At 51.4% G+C, this 21,442-nt stretch overlaps 1 protein-coding gene across 1 annotated transcript in view; it reads right to left on the reverse strand.

Moving 5' to 3' along the window:
* CASZ1 (castor zinc finger 1) overlaps window positions 1–19,228 on the reverse strand; it is a 63,549-nt gene extending 44,321 nt beyond the window's left edge. The window contains exons 1-3 of the mRNA XM_054394844.1: window positions 19,210–19,228; window positions 9,229–9,285; window positions 859–1,428 (exon numbers count right to left, since the gene is read on the reverse strand). Of these exons, the coding sequence (XP_054250819.1) occupies window positions 859–1,428; window positions 9,229–9,285; window positions 19,210–19,228 (646 nt within the window). The remainder of the gene's footprint in view (window positions 1–858; window positions 1,429–9,228; window positions 9,286–19,209) is intronic.
* Window positions 19,229–21,442: the final 2,214 nt, after the last annotated feature.

Below are 21,442 nucleotides of genomic sequence, written 5' to 3' on the forward strand. Positions count from 1 at the left end.
GCTCTTACTACTCACCCTGGAAGGAGCATGGCAGGCCAGCCGCACAGCGGACCAAGATAGGCTGTGCTAGGGCAGCAGCTCTCCCCAAACTTCCGAGGGCACCTCAGCTCGACCCCCGGGAAACGGCGAGTAGTGGCCGGGCTCGACAAGTCCCGCACAGGACATGCAGCCACTCCGGCCCTCCCCGAGCTCGGCTCAGCCTCCACGCGTCGCGATTCTTCCTGCCAGCTCCTTCACAACCCCGGCGGCTGTGGGCCGGTCGGAACCGGATTCTGGCGGCACTGGCCCGGCCCGGCCCTGCGGCAGCCCGCAGGAAAAGCCCCTCCCTGCCGCCCCCTCCCGTAGCACTGCGGGACCAGGGGAAGGGCAGCCCTGCACCTCTGCTGGCAGCCGGGCTGAACAGGACAGTGACTTAGGGGTCTTCCCCTCCGCCGCGGGGCTCCCGGGGTCAGGTCTGCTCTCGGTGTTAACTACCCACAAGGACACTTTTCTTTCTTTTCCCCCTCTCATATGGAAATCCATGAACAGGAAACCTGCACACACCACAGCTGTCTCCATCCGAATGGTGTGAAGGAGTACATGGGGGTAAATCTAGTCTATCATGGGGTCTTGGGGGTGGAAAGAGCCATCCAGCCACATCCACCGTCACAAACACCCCTCTTGGGAAGAGGAGGCTGAAGCAGAGGTAAACTCATCACGGTCCCCAGAACAAAATGCCAGAACTCTGCAAGAGGACTGGGGCTTCCAACCCTCTCCTTGCCTGCCAGATGCAGACAGTACCTGGCATGGACACACAGCAACACTTTGTCTGCCCCATAGAAAATGCTGAAGCTGAGGTGGCACGGGCAAAGGGCTTACCTGAGGTGGTTCCTGCCCCCAGCTTGGAGCCTGTTTCACCACTGGAGGACCGGTAGGCATCGTCCTTAGAGGCTGTCCCATCTGAATCCCTGTCATCCAAGAAGTTGCCATCCTGTGAGCCCCTCTGAGCATCTGCTTCATCCCCGTTATCTTCCTCATCACTGCAGCCCTTGGGCTGCACCATGTACACCCCTTCGGGGGGCACCTCTGCGCTCTCAGCACCTTTACATTCCTTGCCTTCCGCTCGCCCCAGCAAGGGCTCCTCGTTGTATTCCCCGTTCACCCACTTCTCAATCACCTCCCTCCTTTTGTCCTCCTCGATCTTCTGCACACGGCTGAGTCCATCTGAGAACTCTGTCCCCAGCTCCTTGGTCCCAGGCTGAGGCAGGTCCTTGTTGCTGCTGTCCCGCTGTGGGCCCTTGTCCACTCGTGCTTGTTCGGCTCCCCCGTGGTCGAAGACGACCTGGCGGCTCAGCTTGGCACAGATTGCATTGAGCTTCAGGCCACCTTTGCGCTTGGCAGCCATTGTGGGTTTTCCTGAGGCTGCGTCAGTGCATATAGTTTTTTCAGCTGCAAAGAGAGAGGTGAAAAAAATAGAGGAAAGGCATTACTGAGATCAGACAATTTGAACCCAAACAGTAAATGGCTGAACTTAACCCAGCAGACCCTTAGGAGTGGCCAGTGTCATCCTCTGAAAGGTGGAACTGCCGTCTGTTTCCTAAGCTCTAAAGTGGAAGCCCATCCAGGAGAACCCAGTGAGAGGTACGCTTTGAACCTGCTGGTACCAAAGAATGCTGCTGACCTCAAGAAAGAGGCACATATGTATGCTAGGACTGAGCTGAACTCAAAAGGCCTCAAACATCCCAGACAGGTGAACGTGGTATGGAGCAGCCTTTGCTCCTGGCTCAGACAGGATATGAAGTCTGTTAAAAGCTCTCTCTTTCAGACTGCAGCACCACCTGCTTTTAGGTCCCCAGCTCCATCCCAGATGTGTTTGCTGCCAAAACCACAACAGTCAGCAAATGCACCCAAGCACCAGTTACAGGGAGAAGAGCCTCCTGAGCCTAACCCTAGGGACAGTAAGGAACTCAGTTTACACATAGTCTCAGAGAAGAGAATCAGTATGCACCAGAAAGAACCAATACAGAGAACAGGAGCCCTGGCAAGAGCATGCACCAGACTGGTGTGTGGCAGTCGCATGGGAGAAAATGGCCTTGGGTTGGTATCAGTTATCAGGCCCCTTTGCCTGCTTGCTTGCTCTGTGTCGCACACACAGGAAATTCTGCTCTCACACTTCCCAGCACAATCAGCTAATTACTGTGGGTTTGTTATTTTAATGTAGTTTATTCATATGTCACAGCCAGTAAAGGAGGGGTAAGAGAAAGAGGGGGGAGAAAGGAAGAAGGTAAGGTCTTAACTTCAAGGTCACAGCAAATCTTGAACTAAATGGTCCCTATCAGAGTCACTTGCATAATTATTGTGCCAACAATTACCAAGATTCAATTGCAAATAAAAGCAAAAACCTGATTCTAAAGCAGCTGCTTTGTCTTATTTCCATCTTTATTTGCAATGTCTCCGAGAGACACCCAAACTAAGCAGGGTTGAAAGTCCCAGGGCAAGAAGTGCACACAGCCTGACACTTCCTCCAGTGTGCCAAGCCCAAGGCAGACCCTACTCTGTGTCCCAGGGCTCAGGAAGAGCACCCACTAAAACACTTGCCAGACTCCCATGCCACTGGAGTTACTGTGGGAACACTCCTTGAGATCCCTCCAAAACCCACTCTTGGACTTTATGTCATGCTGAAAGAGGGGCCCATCAGATGGAGAGCAAACAGAAACCATCTGCAGACCTTGCATGGTGGGAATGGGTTCCTCCACTGCACAGGAGTCCCTTGTGGCAGCTCAGCCCACACCTCCCTGTCACCAGCACAGAGGTGCTGCTCCACAGAAGCACGGTGAGATTAATCAGACCCCCTACAATGCATCCAGAAGCCATCATGACAGCCCCTAATCCCATAACATGACAGCCCAATACAAACAGACTGAAACTTTAGACCTGCTGTCCAAGATCCAGAGAGTGGCTGCTTAGCGTAAACTCCTGACAGCTTCTGACACGCTTCCCTGTCAGGGACTGCAAGAAAAATAATCCCCCAACAAATAGATCAGCCCCCCACCCAAAGGGAGGCAAAATGTACTCATCCACTTTCCCAACGTACCCCCACCCCCTATCACCAACACCTACGTGCAGTCATGCTTTCAGGAAGGGAAAGCACACGTTGCCCCCAAACACATCTCTCCCCACCTAGAAATGAGAGCTGTTGAGGAGCTGTGTGCGCTGGCACGCTCTGTGAACGCAGCCATACACGTATGGGTTAAGAAGTCCCATCTCCCCAAAATACATTCCCGTGCAGCTCCCCATGCCTCTCCCTTTCACACATTCCCCCAGTCCTCACGCATGCAGATGGGCACAGGCAGACACCCATGAAGCTGCAGAAGTCTCTGTCTGCTGGCACCTTCCCTTCCCATCACATTCCCACTCTATTTAGGGTAGAAAGTGAAGGCCGATCCTATGCGCAACTGGTACCACAGAGGGAATCTCAGGAGGCTGCTGCGAGCTCCAACTGGAGCCTGGCCAGGACACCTCCAGCTCCCACCCGTATGCTCGGGCGAGGGGCCAGCAGAGCCTCGATGGCTGCAGGTGGTTTGGACGGCGCCTCCTGCACACTGCGGTGCCTGCCCGGGGCTGGGGCACTGGGTCAGCACTGAATCACCGTGCTGCTCTCCCAAAGGGACACTGCCTGGTGATTCCCTGGCTGTGTTCTCACCATACCCAGCCCTGCTTAACTGGTGAGATCAGCACTGCTCGCAGCTGGAGATAACTGGGAGGCAGACACGCGGCAGCCCAAACCCTCGCTGCCCTCCCCCTCTCTGCAGCCAGGGCAGGTCCCATTATTCTGGTCTGGAGGTGAGCAGCCAAGTGCGTGCACCAGCCAGCAAATGAATATATAAATATTTATTCAAAGGAAGAGAGGAACAGACGTTCCCGGGGCTGCGCTTGCCGTGCACACAGCAACTCCAGGGAGCCTGCAACTTGTCTTCCATTCCTCTTCCTGCCTCTTTCCATCTCACACACTCTGGCTTTGCCCCTCTGCCTCCCCAGCTTCTGCCCCACAGCTCCTGCCCTTGCCCTCTGCATCATCCTGTCCCTTCTCCTTGTGCCTGGGACTTTTTTTGTGAGCACAGCAATACTGTGCATCAAGATTTTGAGAATCTTTGCCTAAAGTTTAAGTTTAAAAAAGGGAAGTTCTGCAAATACACCTTCTCCAGTTTTGCAAAACTAACCCTCCCAGAGACCTTCCCAAGGTGGGACCTGCTCTATACTACCAGGGCTCTTACGTATCTCCATTCCACCGATGCACATTTGGTTGCAGAAGATCAGAACTCCCAGCTGCTTCTGCCAGCCTTGCAACCTGAACACATTGTTTTCTCTTTCCATTGCCTTATTTCTTTGTGTAGGGAACAGAAGGGACATCACCCATTTCAACAGTTCTGTTGCCCTCTTTTAGCCTCCCAATTTCAGAAGAAGAAGGAAACCCCTTCTTACAAAGAAACACTGAAGATGGCCATCTGGCCAAAAGGGACCAGAGCATCCATGTTTTGTTCACTCAGGCAGAGGAATGGAGCATTGAGATGTTGAATGAAGGACCCTCAATCTGCCCAAGGTCAGGATTGGCAGGCAGAGGCTCCCTCCCGCCAGGCTGAGCTCCCCACCCCAAATCACCCCACGTCTCCATTGCACTGTTTAAAGATTCCAGGCTAAGTAAACATCCCCCTTCATTTTCTCCATCTAAATAGAAATGTTTTGATTTCACATCAATCTGAGGAAGCCGTTTATAACCTGAGCCTGTCAAACGAACTTTTCATCTCTGCCCAGGACAAACTCTCCCACATGCTCTATTTACACTGAGCACTTCCTCTGAAAACAATGCCACTGGGAGTTTACTCCACCTGCCCCCTCCCCACACCCCGCCAGGAGACATCGGCTCCCTCCTCTCTGCACCCAGCCCTGTGGCATCTTGAGAGCAAACCTCCCTCTGCAGGAAAGCTATGGCTTGTTGCAACCAGGCCCGGCAAAGAGGACAAAAGCCATCTTGCTGTTTTGCTGCTGACAAGCCCAGATTGCTTCCCCCACCATCCCGCTTTCCCGCAGTCCCCATGTGCTGCCAGCACCCTGTGTACAGTCCCAGGCTCTCTCTCTACACAGTCCCCAAAGCAACACTTTCTCACCCATAAACTCTATGGTGGGTGCTACCAAGGTGGCCATGGCTTAGCTCTGCCTCCCCCAAGGGAGGACAAGACCTGTGGGGGTGCACCGTGTCTGGGAATGGAGGGCTTTGCAGCATGGGCAGAAATAGGGCATCCCAGCTGGAGGGGTAAATGGTGCTGCAAAGAGCAAGTCTGGCTTTGCAGGGCAAGGAAAAGTCTGGCTTTGGCTTGGGGTCAGTGACTGGGGTTTAATGGCCACAGAGGTGTCAGGTTGAAAGTTGGACTTGATGATCTTAGAGGTCTTTTCCAACCAAAACAATTCTATGATCCTATGAAGTGCACCCCAGTAAAGGGATAAAGGGGATGAAAAAGGGATGCATGTGAGCTGGAAGAACTAGCTGGCATGGGTAGAGGAGATGGGGTCCTAGGTGTGTGACAGGAGCTTAGTGGTGTGGGAAGAGCAGCGGGTGCAGGGAGGACCCTGTGGGATAAAGCAGGGGTTGGGGAGGGGCAGGACAGAAGGGGCAGGAGGGCCCATGCTGTGGGGAGAGGGGTGCTGGCTGGGGAGGGACAGCATGCTGTCACTTCAGAGGGCTGGGTACCTCGAACAGATGGAGCTTTCATATTCCTATTGAAGAGTTTTAAGCCCAGCTGAGCAGCTCCGTTCAAGAGGGAGGTCCCAGTGCCAGCTTTCCAGGAGCTGGAAGCTCTCATTCAATTAATTATTAACAGCATTATTTGGGGCGGGGAGGGAGAGGGAAGGAGGGCAGACATGCTGCACAGTCCCTTTGTTTTTTAACCACTTGACAGGAGAGACTCCAGTCTGCCCAGGAGCCCTAAACAGGGAGGGCAGCACAGCTTGCTGGGGTGGGGTGAGGATGCTGCATGTGGGAGCTTCTTCACACTTGAGCTGTAGTCCCTAAGATGGAGCCAAACCTTCACAGCAGAAGGCCACGGGAGCATTTGGAACATGCTTCCCCAGAGCAATGCCCTGGCAGCGCCCAGTCACTCACCAGGAGAAGGCAGGGAAGGCAGCCAAACACTCAGGCCCTTTCAGAAAACATCTCCCTTCCCCTGGTGCATTATCCCAGGCAGGGCCAGGGCAAGGGCAGTAAGAGCCCAGGCATGGCCCACACTGTGTGAGAGTGGATTTAGTGTGTGTATTTTCCCCTCTTCAGTTTATCAATAAAACATTTTATTGCTTTTAGCCCAGGAAATGACCTTGGATTAGTGGATGCTGTCTCTTCTGGCTGACCTTGGGGAGTTCACAGAGGCTCTTTAACAACCTCCTCTGCCCTGCAAAGCATGGATCCTGCCTGTGTGTGTCTGCGTGAAGCTGGGGAAAGCCCTCAGTGTGAAAGTCAGACCTGACAGGCTCCAGCTCAGCACTGGGCAGAGAGAAGGAGAATCAAAGACGTGGGAGGAGAAATGAAGTGAGCAGCCAGCTCAGGAAATGCTGCCAGCTACACTCCCTGCTTTCCCAGAGCTGTGAGGGCTCTCCCCACACAGCCCATCCATAAACCATGGAGGAAAAGATGGGGACTCTGCTCTGGTCCCTATGGCTACTGCCTGTGCGGTCTGCCTGCAGTCAGCAACGCGTGACCTTCTCCTGCCTGCCACGCTGCCAACTTCAGGCATGCAAGAGGCCACTTTTCTCCCTGTTTCCAGCCCCCTGAGCCTGGTTCAACCCTGGCCAAAAGGGGCAGAGACCAGCACCAGTTCCCTTCAGCAAGTCTGTCCTGCTTCCCTTTGCTCAGCCTTCTCAGCTGCAGCACTAAAGCTGTCATTCCCTAGATACAGCAAGGAACAGTGTACAGAAGCCAGCATTGGGCAGTGAAGGACAGAAGACATCCTGAGAGGAGGGGGAAGCAACAGGACTCTGGAGGTGCTGGTGCCCTGCACTGGGACTCTGTTGGGCAGCTCAACTACTATTTCCCACCTAGCTACTAGGCTGCTCTGGTGCTGAGCCAGGGTTTCTCCAGAAGAGCTCATGAACACAGGGAGACCCCCTTTTCCCAAACAAATTAGCCACATCACTTCAGAATGGTGTGGATTTTCAGTGCAGAAGTGCAGTTATGGGGGGAAGGCATGGGAAAAGAGAAACCAAAAGGTGTTTTCCTCCGTAAGGAGACCAAAACTAGAAGCAAAGAGGGTTAGTGCTGAGCTCTAAGCAGAGTGAGGTTCCTGCACTCTGCAGGGCTAAGCCTGCAAGGCTGCTACAGCAAAAAGACCATCCCATCAGGCAGTCCGTGCTGTTCTCTCTCACTAACACAAGCCTCCCTTTCCCTCATGTCTTGCAGTGTCCCCTAGTACCGGGCACAGAGGGTCCCCATCCTCTCCTGCAAACACCCCCAACTCTTCTTGTGTTGCATGCAGAGGGACCACAGCCACTCAGGCTCTGCCCTGGTACAAAAGTCCCCTCCCCAGAGAATGCTCCCAGCCCCCAGGTGCCTGTTTTCTCCCGTTGCGTCCTCCTGAAGAGCGAGCCCTAAAGTGTTAACAGCAATTGGTGAAATGGCACAGCAGATTGCTACAATAAATAATTTACTGATATTTATAAATATTCAAATCAGCAGGCTTCAGAAATTGAAAGGGGGGGGCTGAGCTGATGGGGAGGAGGGGTGCTTAGGGAGGGAAGGCGGGGGGGGCTGACATTAATTCCCAGGCTCTCCAAATTCATTTGAGAACAGTTTCTCATCTCAAACAAATATTAAATCTTTTGGTGTCAAGCTGCCAAAATAAAGTATCAAATAGAAAGTCACAACCCTCTTGCTGGCCAGGGCCTTGTCTCCTTGTCTGCCATGATGCTGGGTGCCTGTGGCTCTGTCCCCTCGGACAAGCAGCTGCTGGGGGAATGACAGTAGCTGGCACTGGCAGTCCCTGTGCAAGGGCAGATGCCCACCCAGCCACCTGTAACTCAGCCACCACACCACTAACCATCACCTGAGATAGGAATTCCCATTACTACCACCCACAAGACCCTGCCTTGGACTTCCAGTGGATTTTCTAAGTCCCATTGGGAAGAAAAGGCTGAACATGGGGGCCATGAAGGTGCAGTCAGGAATCCCAACTCCATCCTGGGAACATGGTCAGGGCTCTTGAGTTTCACTCCTTGCTCTGGAGGGGAATTTGGTTTTGGTGATTTAAGTTGGGGGTTAATGCAAGGGGTGCTGGCTTCTAGCCTGGTTTACAATCATGGCGTAACCATCAGCCTCCCCAGCATTCTGTGCCTTGGTTTTCCCATTCAGAGGAGGAAGGAGAATGATTACCCACTCAGCAGGCTGAATCCAGCCGTGTTTACTCAGTCCTTTGAGATCTCCATATCAGCACTCTGTCACTGTGCTGGATTGTTACTAACTGAGCTTTTCCACCTCTGAGCATCCTTCTGACCCCTTAGATGGCCAAGGGAGATGATCCTGTGTCCTCTCCTAGACCAACCCATTGGCAACATGAGGCTCTAGCATGGGGTGAATTTCCCCTAGATGAGTAATGGCTTTTCTAATGCACGGGCAGGCTGTCAGCTTCCCTACTCCCAGTGTTTTATGGGTTTAACTGAACGGCTCTGAACTCCCTAGTAAGAAATAAAGTTATCCCTCAGCGTCCCTTCTAAACATTTCACTCAGTGCAAACGGTGTTTAAGAAAAATGAGGACATATTTCTTCTTAAGGATGCAGTATCCCCCTTCAGAGGCCTAATTTATGCCATATATCACTGGCCAGGGAGAGAAAGGCAGTGCAGACCTCACACTGGGAGTGAGCTGGCCCTAGCACAGCCACTCCTGCTGCAATGGTGCAATGGGCTGCAACTCAAAGTCCTCTAGAGTCCGCAGAGTCCGCACTGGAGAGCAGAGCCTGGCTGGCAGGCAGCAGAGCAGGACGGGCACCTGCAAACGCTCAGCACTGCGCTCCTCAGCTGCCGCATCAGCCCTCTCCCACCGCACAGACCTCCTCACCTGCATCATGCAGCCACTGGAGCCTGCCCCCTCACCCACCCCTGTACAGTCCCACTTGAGGCCCTTCTCCCCTCACAGCTGAACTGTGACAGCCTCTGCACCAGCGCCACTGCCTTGCACCCGCCGGTCTCCTCTGCGACACTGCCTTCTCACCTGCCACTGACCTGTGCTGCTGCCGCTCCACCAGCTCTTCACAGGCATTTGGCACAGCTGGTGGGGAAAGTGGTTCAACTGCGAGCAAGGACAGGACTAATCCTTCTTCACAGCTCTTTAGTAACGCACGTCTGAACCTTTTCCTGAGCAGATCTCAAAAATGATCCTAGACGTGCTTTGATCTTGTCTACCCCCAGCCTCCTTACACTGAGGGCTGCGCAGCCCTGAGTGCTGAGGTAAAGTTTCTTGCCTCTATTCCTCCCTTTGACCTACTCTGCAGCCATCTACCCTGAACCTCCAGGACAGGAAATAAGGCCCTCTCTCTGCATACAAGTAACACAGGGACCTTCCAAAATTAACAAAAGGAGCAGAGGGGAAACACCAGGGGGAAATGCGAGTAAGGTCAGTTACGAGCTCTGGTTCTGCCTGCTCTGATACTGGGCAAGTAACATCATGCAGGGTCCCAGCTGCCCTTAACCTGCTTTTCAGATGGTCAGCCATCTGAGCAAAGGTTTCCTGCCTAGCTTAGTGGGCCCAGCATCTTGTTTGCAATTTTAGGTGCTACTGCAATTCAAGGAACAGCAGAGGAGAAGTTATTGATTCAGGACAGTTTGAAGCTCAGAAGCTTGTGTCCTGCAGCAAACGTTCTAATTCATCTGTCAATGCAGGATCTTTGATGAGTCTTTTCAACAGCTTCCTCTTTTTGGTCTCATGAAATCCTGCTCTCAGAGCTCCAGCCTAACACAATGAGCAGAGGGTCTCACTGCTCCCAGGCTCAGAGAGGCTCCTCATGAATCTTCTGTCTTCAGTCTTTCTTTCAGATAACATAAAGCCAAGAAGACTGGCTTTTCTGATCCAGTTTCTCCTACTTGCCTTATTTATATATTTATTACTAATTTCTTAGTCCAGTTAAAAGGTTTACTATCCAGATGAGCCTAAGTGGCCTCACTCAGCCTAAGTAACTCCATAAATCAAGCAGAACTGCTAACATCTACATCACAATCCTGCCATCAATCTCCCCACAGGTTGTGAAGAAAACCAAGGGGAAAGACGCAGAGGGGAGAGTGAAGAGTAATAGCTCAGCAGCAGCAGGTCCCTGCAGGCTGGCTGTGTGGCCCTTGGAAAGCTCCCTATGAAGCTAGACAGGTTGTCAGGGCAACTAAATGCAAACATGGTGCCTAGATTCACCTCTCTGTACACACAGCACGCTCTGGGTGCTGTGCCAGGAGGACACGGTGGACACAGAGTGAGGGAGGGAAGGGATGGTGGAAAGTAAAGAGGGCTGGGAAAGCCTCCGGATCAGGTCCAGGCAGCCCAGATGGGAGCCAGCTCCCAAGGAGTGAAGCAGAGGCCAAAACACAAGCCTCTTCGAAATGCTGCTGAGACACCTTTGTAAATGCTGAAATAGGGCAGGAGGTGCAGTGAAACATCGAGGTGTAGAAAAGAAAACCAGACTTAGCTACAAGTACCTGATGCTGGGGGAATAAAAAGGACCTGGGAGAGACAACAGGTCTCTTGAAGTACATAGATTCGGAAGGGAATTGCTTGAAGTTTCATCAGTCCCTCTTGGTGACTGTCTTTAATGAGTTACTTTACAGAGAATCCAAACCCACCATGACTCACGTGAGTGGGGAGGCTGGGCTCAGGCCATTCCTAACCCAGGGCAGGGGTTAAGTAAGCCATCTCCTAAAAAAGGGTCCCTCCAAACCCTGTGGATAGTCGGGAGCCAGTTTAAGAGCAATTTGCAATTCCTTTCAGCACTATTAAGCTCAGACCCAACAAAGAATGCAGACTCCTAATTAATTGCAGTGGGAAGTCAGGAGCTAAATGGGAGTTGGAAGCCTGAATGCTTGTTGCATCACTAAGAAACACAGGGGCAGAAAATGTGGTCTTTCCAGGTCCTGCAAAGTAAATCAGTGTGTTAGCCCACATGAGGTGAGACCTCAGCTGCAAACTAGGGAATTTGAGCCTTCCTGCTTGTCTTACATCCTCCCCACAGCCTCGACCGCTGACTGAGCTATATATCTGGGTTTGGTCTCTAAAGGAGGCACTCAGAGCCCTATGAGGTTTTAATAATCCCCAGGTAGGGATGGGAGTCTTGTGAACTCACAGAGCAGGCACCCATCACACACAGCACTGTTTCTTCAGGGGCTCCTGAATCCCCAGAGATGCTTAGCTCCTGCAAATGCTGTGCAACATGGGTAGGAGGAACACTTGTCCATCCTGTTCACATGGAAAAGGCTCGTGGCTTGGCCAGAGGATACCCAAGCTCTGTTCTGAAAGCAGAGGGTCATCCCTGAGCTTGTTAGCTCAGCAGTCATGTCAGAGTGGCATGGGAGAGAAACCCCACCAGCTGGGCTGGGTGAGCACTCACTCCACGCCTCACTAATGCTCTGGCTTGCCTTTTGCTGCTCTTTCTTCTGGTCATTAGGGCTCATGTTCTTATCTCCTGTCCTCGTGAGCCCATCCATGCACCAGTGCTATCCCTGCTTGCAAACACCCATCAGTGGGACACACACGTGTAGACAAACGTGGCCACGATCACATGCAGAGGCAAACAGAGCCAGCACACAACCACACACAGCCTCATGCCTGTGTGCCCATGAACACAGACCACATGCTAAGGCACACTGGCAGTCAGGTACCTGTGACCACACCAGTGGCACATCCACACAGCCCCGTGCACAGCTCAGCGCACAGCCCAGCGTACAGCCCAATGCACAGCCCAGCACACAGCCTGTGACACCGCGGCTGCACCTCCCTGGGGTGCAGACCCCACACACTGAGCTCTGCTCAGCCCCAGTGCTCATGGGGAGCACCCACAGCTGGGAAGCACCCACAGCTGGGAAGCACCCCCGGCCAGGCAGCCCAGCAGCAGCCACACATGCAACCGCGGGAAGGCAGCCACCTGTGCAGGCAGAGCACCCTGCATGCATTCACTCACTCTCACACTCACACTTTCAGCACAAGCCACATGCCAGAAGCAGTTTATTCTGCAGCTTGGAGTGAAAAGACTGGACTCACAGCTGGACCCTGCAGAGACTTGGCAGCAGGGACAGACACGCTCCCCATCCCACCACACAGCCCCTCTTTACCCCCAGCCCATCTGCACCTCACACCTTAAGGCAAAAAGAGCACCGGTGAGTGTCTCACTGGAGCTGGCGTCCCAGCGGAGTGTGTTTGCCGGGCAGGGGATCTCTCCCTCTCCCTCTCTCTCTCTTCCACTCGCATCTTTTCATGAACTCTATTTCTCTTTCCTTTCTGAAAACAACTGAGCTGTAAATACTGTTTAACCTTCTTCCCCCCTTCCCCCCTCCCCTCCGCACTATAAAAACACAAATATGCCATAACTCAGCTGGCTCAGCCGCCGCGCCTCCAACATGCCCTGCTCCAGGCCTCTCAGGAAGGTCATAACAAACGACTTTCCGATTCAGTGCTCCTGAAATAATTTTGTGTATTAAAACCTGAATCTGCACTTTCTGGACCGAAAGCCTCTCTTAATTATGGCAAGCGTCCTTGGGATGGACAGTGATCCTTCACTACAGCACCGCTAACCAACCGGAGAGGCAGCCGGCTCTGGCTCCCCACCACCACCTCCTCCTGCTGCCCCCTCCCACCACCACCCAACCCACGGCCCCCCCTTGCTCCCTCACCCCCCCGCCTTCCCTTTGCCCAATCTGTTTTCAAAGTGTGTCTGTCCTTTATTAAATTGTTTTCTTTTCCACATTATCAGTTGCCATGGAGACCTCATCTCTCGGATTATTTGAATTTCATTATATCTATTGATTTGGGAGCATTTCATCTTTTTTATTGTTTTTCTGTCAATTTTCAAAACGAATAACCATCTAATTTGCGTCAGTGCTGATTATGTTTGTCCCTCAATAGAGGTCGGCAGCTGCGTCGGGGAAACAAATCAATGGGAAACCATCATAAACCTCCCCAGTACAATCTCCAGGATATGTGGGTGACATTCCACGCCTGCGAGAAACACTCATCATATCCAAACTTCTTTCTTGCTTTGCTTTTTTCTTCTCCCCTCTTTTTTTTTTTTTTTTTCTTTTTTCCCTCCTTTTTCTTTTTTTTAATTTATTTCCCCCTGGTAGCTGGCTCTGCTGGGCAGCAGTGGGGCACATTTAAAATTGTATTTATTTTGCACACAGAGATGTACAGTTTTGGACACATCACATTTTCAGACAGGGAGGGGACAAGGGTGAGAAGAGGGGAAGGATTTTTTTTTTTTTTTGTAAGAAAGAAGGGAAGAAAAGAATGACAAGGGAAATAAAAAAAAAAGGGAAAAGTGGATCGGGATTGCAAATTGCTTACTATGTTTTTTTTTTTTAATAATTTATGCAATTTTAAGCATTTATGTATAAATTTTTTAATAAGCCACCCTGGAGCAAAATAGCCATTAACATCCCAACGTCCTTCTGTCCAATGGGCTCGTGTGCAGGATCAATTTCCTAGAGTACTTTCCTTTTTTTTTATGACATGATAAAATGCTTTAAAAGCAACTTACACAAATATGGAAATTTCTTTCCCCTCCTCTTTTTTTTTTTTTTTTTTTTTTTTTTTATAAAACAGCTTCCACTTATATTCACCAGGGAGAACGAGCAAGAGTGAGTGTGTGTGTGTGTGTGTGCGCGCGCACGCACTGGGGAGGGCAGTTGGCAGAAGGATAGACCCAGCCCTAACTGGAATGGACCTGCCTGTCCTTCTAACAAGGGCATAAACTTTCATTAGCGATGCACACAGTCAAAGGCAATTTAGGGAAACGCGCTGTACAGAAAAGGAAAACCTCAGCGTTTTTTATACAGCGGCTCCTTGGCTCTGTCCAGGGGGCTCTATCCTTGAGCTCAGCTTGTGCTCTCCAACCAAAGTGACCCCACCAGCCATGGGAGAGGCAGGAGCAGGGGCTGAGGGGAAGAACTGGGGCTGCTCTCGGGGATGCTGGTGCCCAGCACTGCCAGGCTCAGCCCCCTGCCTTGGCCGCACCAGCAGCCTGCATGCCCCACAGCTGGCCCAGAGAAGCCAGTCAATACTAATGTCTTGGTGGAACCCATCGGTCCTACAAGAGGCCCAGAGGTATCTGTTGCTCTGCCCACTGCAGAGCTCCATCCTTCCAATGGGCTAGTCCTCCCCAAAGGTCTCTATTTTGGGTTTCCACTCACTGACAAGTGGCTTGCAGCCACTTGATGTCCTTTTGGGGCATTACTTAGAAGCTGGCTCTGCCCAGACCAGACAGATGTGTCGCTGCTGTTCCTGTTTTTACACAGGGTATATAGGCTGGTTATTTTTGCAGCTGGGATATGTCTCACACAGGAACCTGGAAAATGCCATTCCTAAAGGGCCAGCTTCTGCCACTGGCCCCATGAGCAGGCACAGCTGGAGTGGGGACACAGCTGGAGTGAGAGCAGGCCAACACAAGGGGCTCACCAGGGTCTGAAAGTCATGACCACAAGTTGGAAATGGAACAAAACTATTTCTCCACCTAACAGCTCCCCTGGCCCTCGGTCTTCCAGGGTTGAAGCTTATGCACCCCAAGCCAGACAGACATCACACACGCCCAAGCATGGGAAATCCATGGGCATGTTCCTATCGCTTGCTTCAACATCAAGCCTTGACACTGTTTTTTCTGCAAGGACATATTTCTTTGCCTGTTTATATGATACACTTCCAGAGGTAACACAGCCCTATGAATTTCACCCCAGTGAAAGGAGGCTTGCATGCTAAGGTGCCTTACACAGCCCCTGCACTCTCCCAACTGTGCCCAACCCCGGTGCAGGCTCCCTGCAGCCGCACAATGCTGGCACAGGGCTGAGCACAAACCTGCCCTGTGTGCAATGTTTGTGAGTATTTGAACTATAGCAGAGGTTAATAAATAAATAGATAAATAAATAAATAAAAATACAAGGGGCAGCCAATGCTCAGCTGGAAAAACACAAAGTGCCGAGAACAGCAAACCCAATCAATAACAATCACAGCCCCAGTAGCAGGCGAGGAAAGCGTGAACTGTTTTGGCCTGCTCCCTGCACGCTCACCCACTTGGGAGAACACAGAGATCCCAAAGGACCATGATTTCATCCCCTCTGCTCCACCCTCACCAGAAAGCTTTACAAGGTTTCAGCCCCCCAGGCTTCTGTTTTGGTCAGGAGCTCAGCAAAGAGGAGAGAGAGTCTCTGCACAGAGGAACAGGACTCCTGGCAACAAGCTGGTGCCTGAGGAAGGCTCTTGATGCTATGAAAGGCTTTCCTGACCCCTTCTCCCCTCCAAAGTTCTGCCCTTTGTGTCACCCTTCCCCTCTCAATCCCCTCAGCCTTAGTGTGCTCTTCCTCTCCTCTCTTCGTTCCTCAAGTTCCCAACACCATCCCAGCTTCCCTCTCACCAGCATCTCCTGCCAAACCTCCTCTGACCCAGTTTGTACTCTCCATACCCTCTTCACAGCTCTCCTCCCTTGGCCCCTGCGGGCTACCACCCACAGCCAGCAAGAGAAAGCTCTGATGCTCAGATGAGCAGAACTGCCACAGACCAGTGACCAACATGAAACCTGACAGGGAAAAGGCAGGAGTTCTCCCTCCTCTTGGTCTTGCGTCACTCCTCACTCAGATTTTGGGGATTTCACTGTAGCAGCAGAGAGATCAGCAGGAGGTGAAGGTTTTCAGATCATATATATCATTCTATGTAGTCTTGTCTATAGTGAGTGCTAAATATAGCTAAGCCAAACCTGGAGGTGACTTCAGTGCTGATGCAGGGACATCAGCCACTGCACAGGCACCCACCATTACCTCAAAGCAATACAGGTATCAACATCTAAAGTTGAGGATGGCTGTGAACCCTCTGTCCTCCCACTGCTGAGAGGATGAGCCAGATTCTCCCTCTCTCCCTTTCCCTCCCTCAGGTGTCCATAATGGTTCCTCCTTCTGAGTGGCAACCAGTCAGAATAAGGCAGCATTTTCTAGCTTCAAGGTCCATTTTTCCATGGGATGCTGGGTCGTCTTATCTATGGTGTGCCAGCATCTTTTCAGCATAGCTACTTAAAAACTTAGAGAGTGGAAGAAGCACTGAATAGAAGGGGAAAGTCTCCTGTGTGGGTCAGAATAATTAGACTGAGCTCAAATTGGCTTTAGGCATCTGCTGCTGCCTCTGAGCAAAATCAAGCCATGCTGCTTCCATCAGCATCTCTCTGCTGTTAGCCTCACTCCGCAGAAGAGTGGGGACCACACTCTGCCTTGTGTAGGGCATCTCTGGGAACAAGACTTGCTTCAACAGAAGCCATAAAGCCTCCTCATCCAGCTATCATTAAAGCCAAGAGAAAAGAGGCCAGACAGAGAGATTGAGATGAGCTGTTTCCCCAACAAACTTGCTTCCCTTTTTCATTTGCTCTGTTCTTCCCCCCCCCCCCCCCCCTTTAACTGTCATTAAAATAACAAGTTTCTGTTACAGTCTAAACATTCCCACATTGTATAAAGGGTTATGTTACACCAGAGTCACTGCCGGGCCCAGTGTTTGCACAGAAACCTCACTGCAGGTCCCCCCTCCTGACGAAGTGACTTATTAAAGTTTAAACAGTAATTAACAGAACAATAAAAATAAAGGGATGTTTAGGGAGTCGTAGTGCACACAGGGTTTTTGGCAGTGCCAGCACTTTTCAGTGCCCTGCGCTGGCAGAAACAGCAGCTGCAAAACCACTAGGAGAGATGGTGTGCTGGAAGCCAGGCTGGGGCCGAGGTGTGACCCCCAGCTCCACAGTGTGGGAGCAGCAGGCAGCAGGACATGAGGGGAAGGGGACTGGGGAAAGGATGCCAAAGGGTCACTTGGCAGGAGGCTGAGTCTGATTTGGTGCTCACTACCAGCCCTGGTGCTCAGTATGTGCCAGACAGCACCAAGAGCCTCAGCTGCTGGTTCTCTGATTCTGCTGAGATGGCTTGGAGGAGCCCACAAAATACGAGTTTGGGGAGTTTGGTCTCTGAAACCAGACCAGGGCTTTGGGAAAGTAGCTCCTTGACTGAAAAAGAACAGCAACCACAGCGCACACCCCTGAGAAACTTGCAAGAGGGACAGCTTCTACAAGAGACCCCTAGACTCCTTGCTTGGGAGCTTTAAAACCAGACAGAAGACATCTTGCAGCAACTGATACTGCCCTGGCCCTGTGCAGGTGTGAGGAGCTCTGAGCTGCACATCCAACAGTGTGAAAGTAGTTTTGGGATCATTCCCTCCTGAAATGCAGCCAGAGCCAGTGCCACAGTGCCTAACTCTAGAGCCTAACTCACTACATAGACCACAACCTCCTCACTCCCACCAGAGCAGAACTCTTCCACCCTACATGGAGCTGGCTAATCAGGGCTGCCTTTACAGGAGCAAACCTGCTTTTCTTCTGCTCTGTTCCCATCCCAGATGCCTGCCTTGCCCAGAATGAGCTCTAGAGCATGTGGGTAGAGTCTAAGCTTAGGTTGTCAGCCCTCCCTGTTACCCAACATGCAGCAATGCAGAAAGATCTCTTCTGAAGATATTTTTGGTGCCTATTGTAACTATTCTCAAATGTTTGCCTCAGTAGCTCACAGTGCTAGTTGGCTCTAGCCCTGATGTGTGACTCAGTACACACAGCATTGTGCAGTCCCATGTTTGCTAAATCTCTTCTAGTACAACTGCTCAGTTTGCAAATAAAAAGACAGCTCCGTTAGGGTGTATCTCCTGTGCAGAGTGAACTCAGGGAGTGCTACCTTCAGCCCTCTCCCACGAAACTCTCCCCTAAGTCTGGTACTTTGCACCCTGGGCTGGGCAGCCCTGCCAGGGAGCAGTATGGCTCTCACACAGACTGGGGAGCTGCCTGGCTGCTGTGAGACCATCCAGCACCAGCTGCTCCCAGTCTGCCCACAGCCTCCCTTCTCTCCTCTGCTGGGGTGCAGGATAAGGAAAATTCTCCCACACTCTGTTGCTGCTGGAGTCTGCAGCAGCTCTGTGAACAACCAAGGGAGATGCCCAGTATCTCACTGCTCAAGTGAAGACACTTGGACCCAGCGTGCCTGCTCAGACCTCCAGCAGACTAACCTGCCAGCTCACAATCATCCACAGTCCTGCAAATTCATTCTACCATGACAACCTACTCCAAATGCCACAGACTTGGCTTGAGAACAGGCCAGGAAGTTGATTCCTCCTATTCAGTTCCCTCATTAGTAAGGAGGGCTCTGTCTTCTGCTTTCTCAGTGATGAACTAACCAGCATGTTTCTGCAGCTGCTATATTGGTACTGCAGGGCAAGCCCCTCAAAGTCAACAGGTCCCATTGTACCTCCAACCCCCTGATCAGCTGAGGGGGGGTTTTCTGCCCCAAGCCAACTAGCTTCACAGAAGAGAAGCCAGATTCCTGTGCTGGAGCAAGATGTTGTGTGAGGGTCAGCAGCTCCCCAGCCTGAACTGCCTCCCCAGGAAAGGGAGATGCAGGTGTCTCTGCCATGTCTCACTCCTGGAGATCCCTGTGCACAATCCCAAGGTGTCTCTGAACTGACATGACCTGAGCTGTCTGTCTACTGAAGGGCTCTCCTGCTCCAGAGACCGAGGATGAGCAGCTCATCTCCAGTCCTGAGCATAAAATTAACACATCAAATATCCCAGACACACTCAGCCCAGTGCCTCAGCTCTCCTCTTCCAGACCCACCAGGTTCCACCTACTCTTAATGGTAACGTCACTCTGCTAAGCTCAGAGTGATTTTCCCAGCTGACACCATGTCAGTGGCAGAAGAACTGAGCCTATGGCTTTCCACTGCCACTTACATCAAACTGAGAGAAAAAGACATGCCACCCAAACCTAAACTTTTCATCCCATTCACCCAGCTACAAGGATATTTCACAGCTCCTGGCTGTGATGGAGTGAAGGTCTCCAGACTAATCTCCAGTGACACTGGCAGTGCTTGAGATGGGAGATGTGTTGAACAGGTACAAGTAGGTGCAAACAGAACAAGAGAAGGTGTCCCCAGGTCAGCACTCACATGCATTTTCCTCGGCCATGTCTGAGAAGACTTGGAGTCAGAACAGAGCACAGATTTGCATGGGGGTCTCAAACACTTTCACAATGCAGAAAGACTGTCCTGGGCACTTCCTTTTCCAACACGTCGTTCAGGATGCCTCTACAGCAATGCCAGTAACTGCCTGTAGGGAATGTTATGTTAGAAAATTATCTAGTGCACTCTTAATCATCTGGTCTTGCAATTTACAGAAGGAAACAGGAGCAGCCAGCACACTATGACCCTTCTTCCAGACACCACTGACTTTAGATACTATTATCAGTGGTAGCCTGGTCCACATCCCAGAACCAAGGCTCTTTTGGTTAACAGGCCATGGAATTATTTAGACTGTTCTTGATGTTACATTCTGTTAGATTTGTAATTAACACAGAAGCTCAGCAGTGCCACATACTGCAGTGCCTGTATTTTGCTGAATACAGAGGAGACTGGGTGCTTAGAAGCACTTGGTCTTCATCTAACTCAGCTTCTGCTAGTTTTATGGGAAGCAAGCATCTCACAGCAGAGCTGTCCCCCAAGGAAAGAAAGGGTTGGATGTCAGAGATTTTAATTAGTGTGTATGTGAAACATGGTATGGGAACCAGCACTCTAAAATCAGGTCTCACTTCCTTTTTTTGGAAAAGACTTTTAAACAAAAGAAAAGAATCTGCCAGCTCACCAAGCATTCAGTGCTATCTTCCATCAGGGAAGCCCAATTATACCCATTACACTGATGAGGAAGCACTGGCACAAAGCTGTGCCTTTGCATGGCTACAGATACAAAGTGAATCAGTGGCAAAGCTGGAACTAAACTCAGGAATCATGGCGATGAGCTCATCATCCACCCCAGCATAGCCACAAATGGCTGGACATGGACTTGACCATGTTCTACCCACCCTCCATATATCTACGTAACAGTGTAAAAGTTTCAATCCCAGTGCTGAGATGGCTTGAGGTGCTTTGGGACACTCGGGGAACTGGTCACATAAGCTGGCCCGTTAGGACCAGTCACTCAGTTCACTGTACTGGAAACAGACACTCAAGAGCCAGAGCATCAGATCTGCACCACCAAGGTACCCCACAACCACACAGACCATGGCAGGGATGAATCATCTGCTGCTCCTTGTGAAGCAGCTTAATCAACTTCCCAGCATGTGGATCCTCACAGCAAGGTCCAGCCTGATCCATCTCTGTATCCCTGATCCCCTAGCATGTAAAGCCCTGAGATTTTCCTTGGCACCAGGGGCCAGCACTTGCTCTGCACTCCCCCTCCCAGGTGCTGTGTGCTGGGGTCTAAGAAAGGCTGCAGAATCCCTTGGGATTGAGAGTTGTTACATAAACAATACAATAGGATCACGGGCTGGAATTGTGAATGCACCCAAGGTCCTGGCACTGAGCTCTGCCTCTGCCGAGGCCTCCAAATGGAGACCCAAACAAAACAAACAAAAGCCCCAACTCTGTCAGCACTTAATGAACAATAATAAATAATAACCCTAAGAGCCAACCTAGCCAGACAGATGTGAGGCACCAAGGCAGCTCTGAGGAAACAGTGATCCTACACCACAGAATCACAGAATAGCAGGGGTTGGAAGAACCTCTGGAGATCATCTAGTCCAACCAATTGCTAATGCAGGTATGCCTAGAGCAGGTTGCACAAGGAGGTTTTGAAAGCCTCCAGAGAAGGAGACTCCACTGCCTCTCTGGGCAGCCTGCTGCAAGACTCCAGCACCCTCTCAGTAAGGAAGTTTCTCCATCAGTTCAAGTGAAACCTCCTGTGTTCTAGATTGTACCTGCTGCCCCTTGTCCTATCTCTGGCCACCACTGAAAAGAGCCCAGCCCCATCATCATGACCTCCACCCTTTAGATATTTATATGTATTGAGAAGATCCCCTCTCAGTCTGCTCTTTCCCAGACCCTCCTCACTGTACTCCTTCACCAGGTTTTCAGTATATTGGGCTCAGGGTTTGGTCCAGAGGACAGAACCTGGATCTCTGTCCAGAGTGTGAACCCCCAGTAAGATGTATGAGAGCTGCAGCCCTGCTGTGTCCTGGACCAGGCCCATCACCTAAGTCAGCACACACCTACACCAACCCATGCCTAGCTCCTTCTTAATGCAGCATCTCTCCAAGTGCTAAAGGCAAGAAGCAGCAGATGGAGCTGAGCAGGGGAATTCAGATAGATGTGAGTCTAGAGAAGCCTCTCCCCAGCATCACTATAGCCT

The sequence above is a fragment of the Indicator indicator genome, chromosome 32, assembly GCF_027791375.1.
Source record: "Indicator indicator isolate 239-I01 chromosome 32, UM_Iind_1.1, whole genome shotgun sequence".
In the NCBI taxonomy this organism is placed as follows: Eukaryota; Metazoa; Chordata; class Aves; order Piciformes; family Indicatoridae; genus Indicator; species Indicator indicator.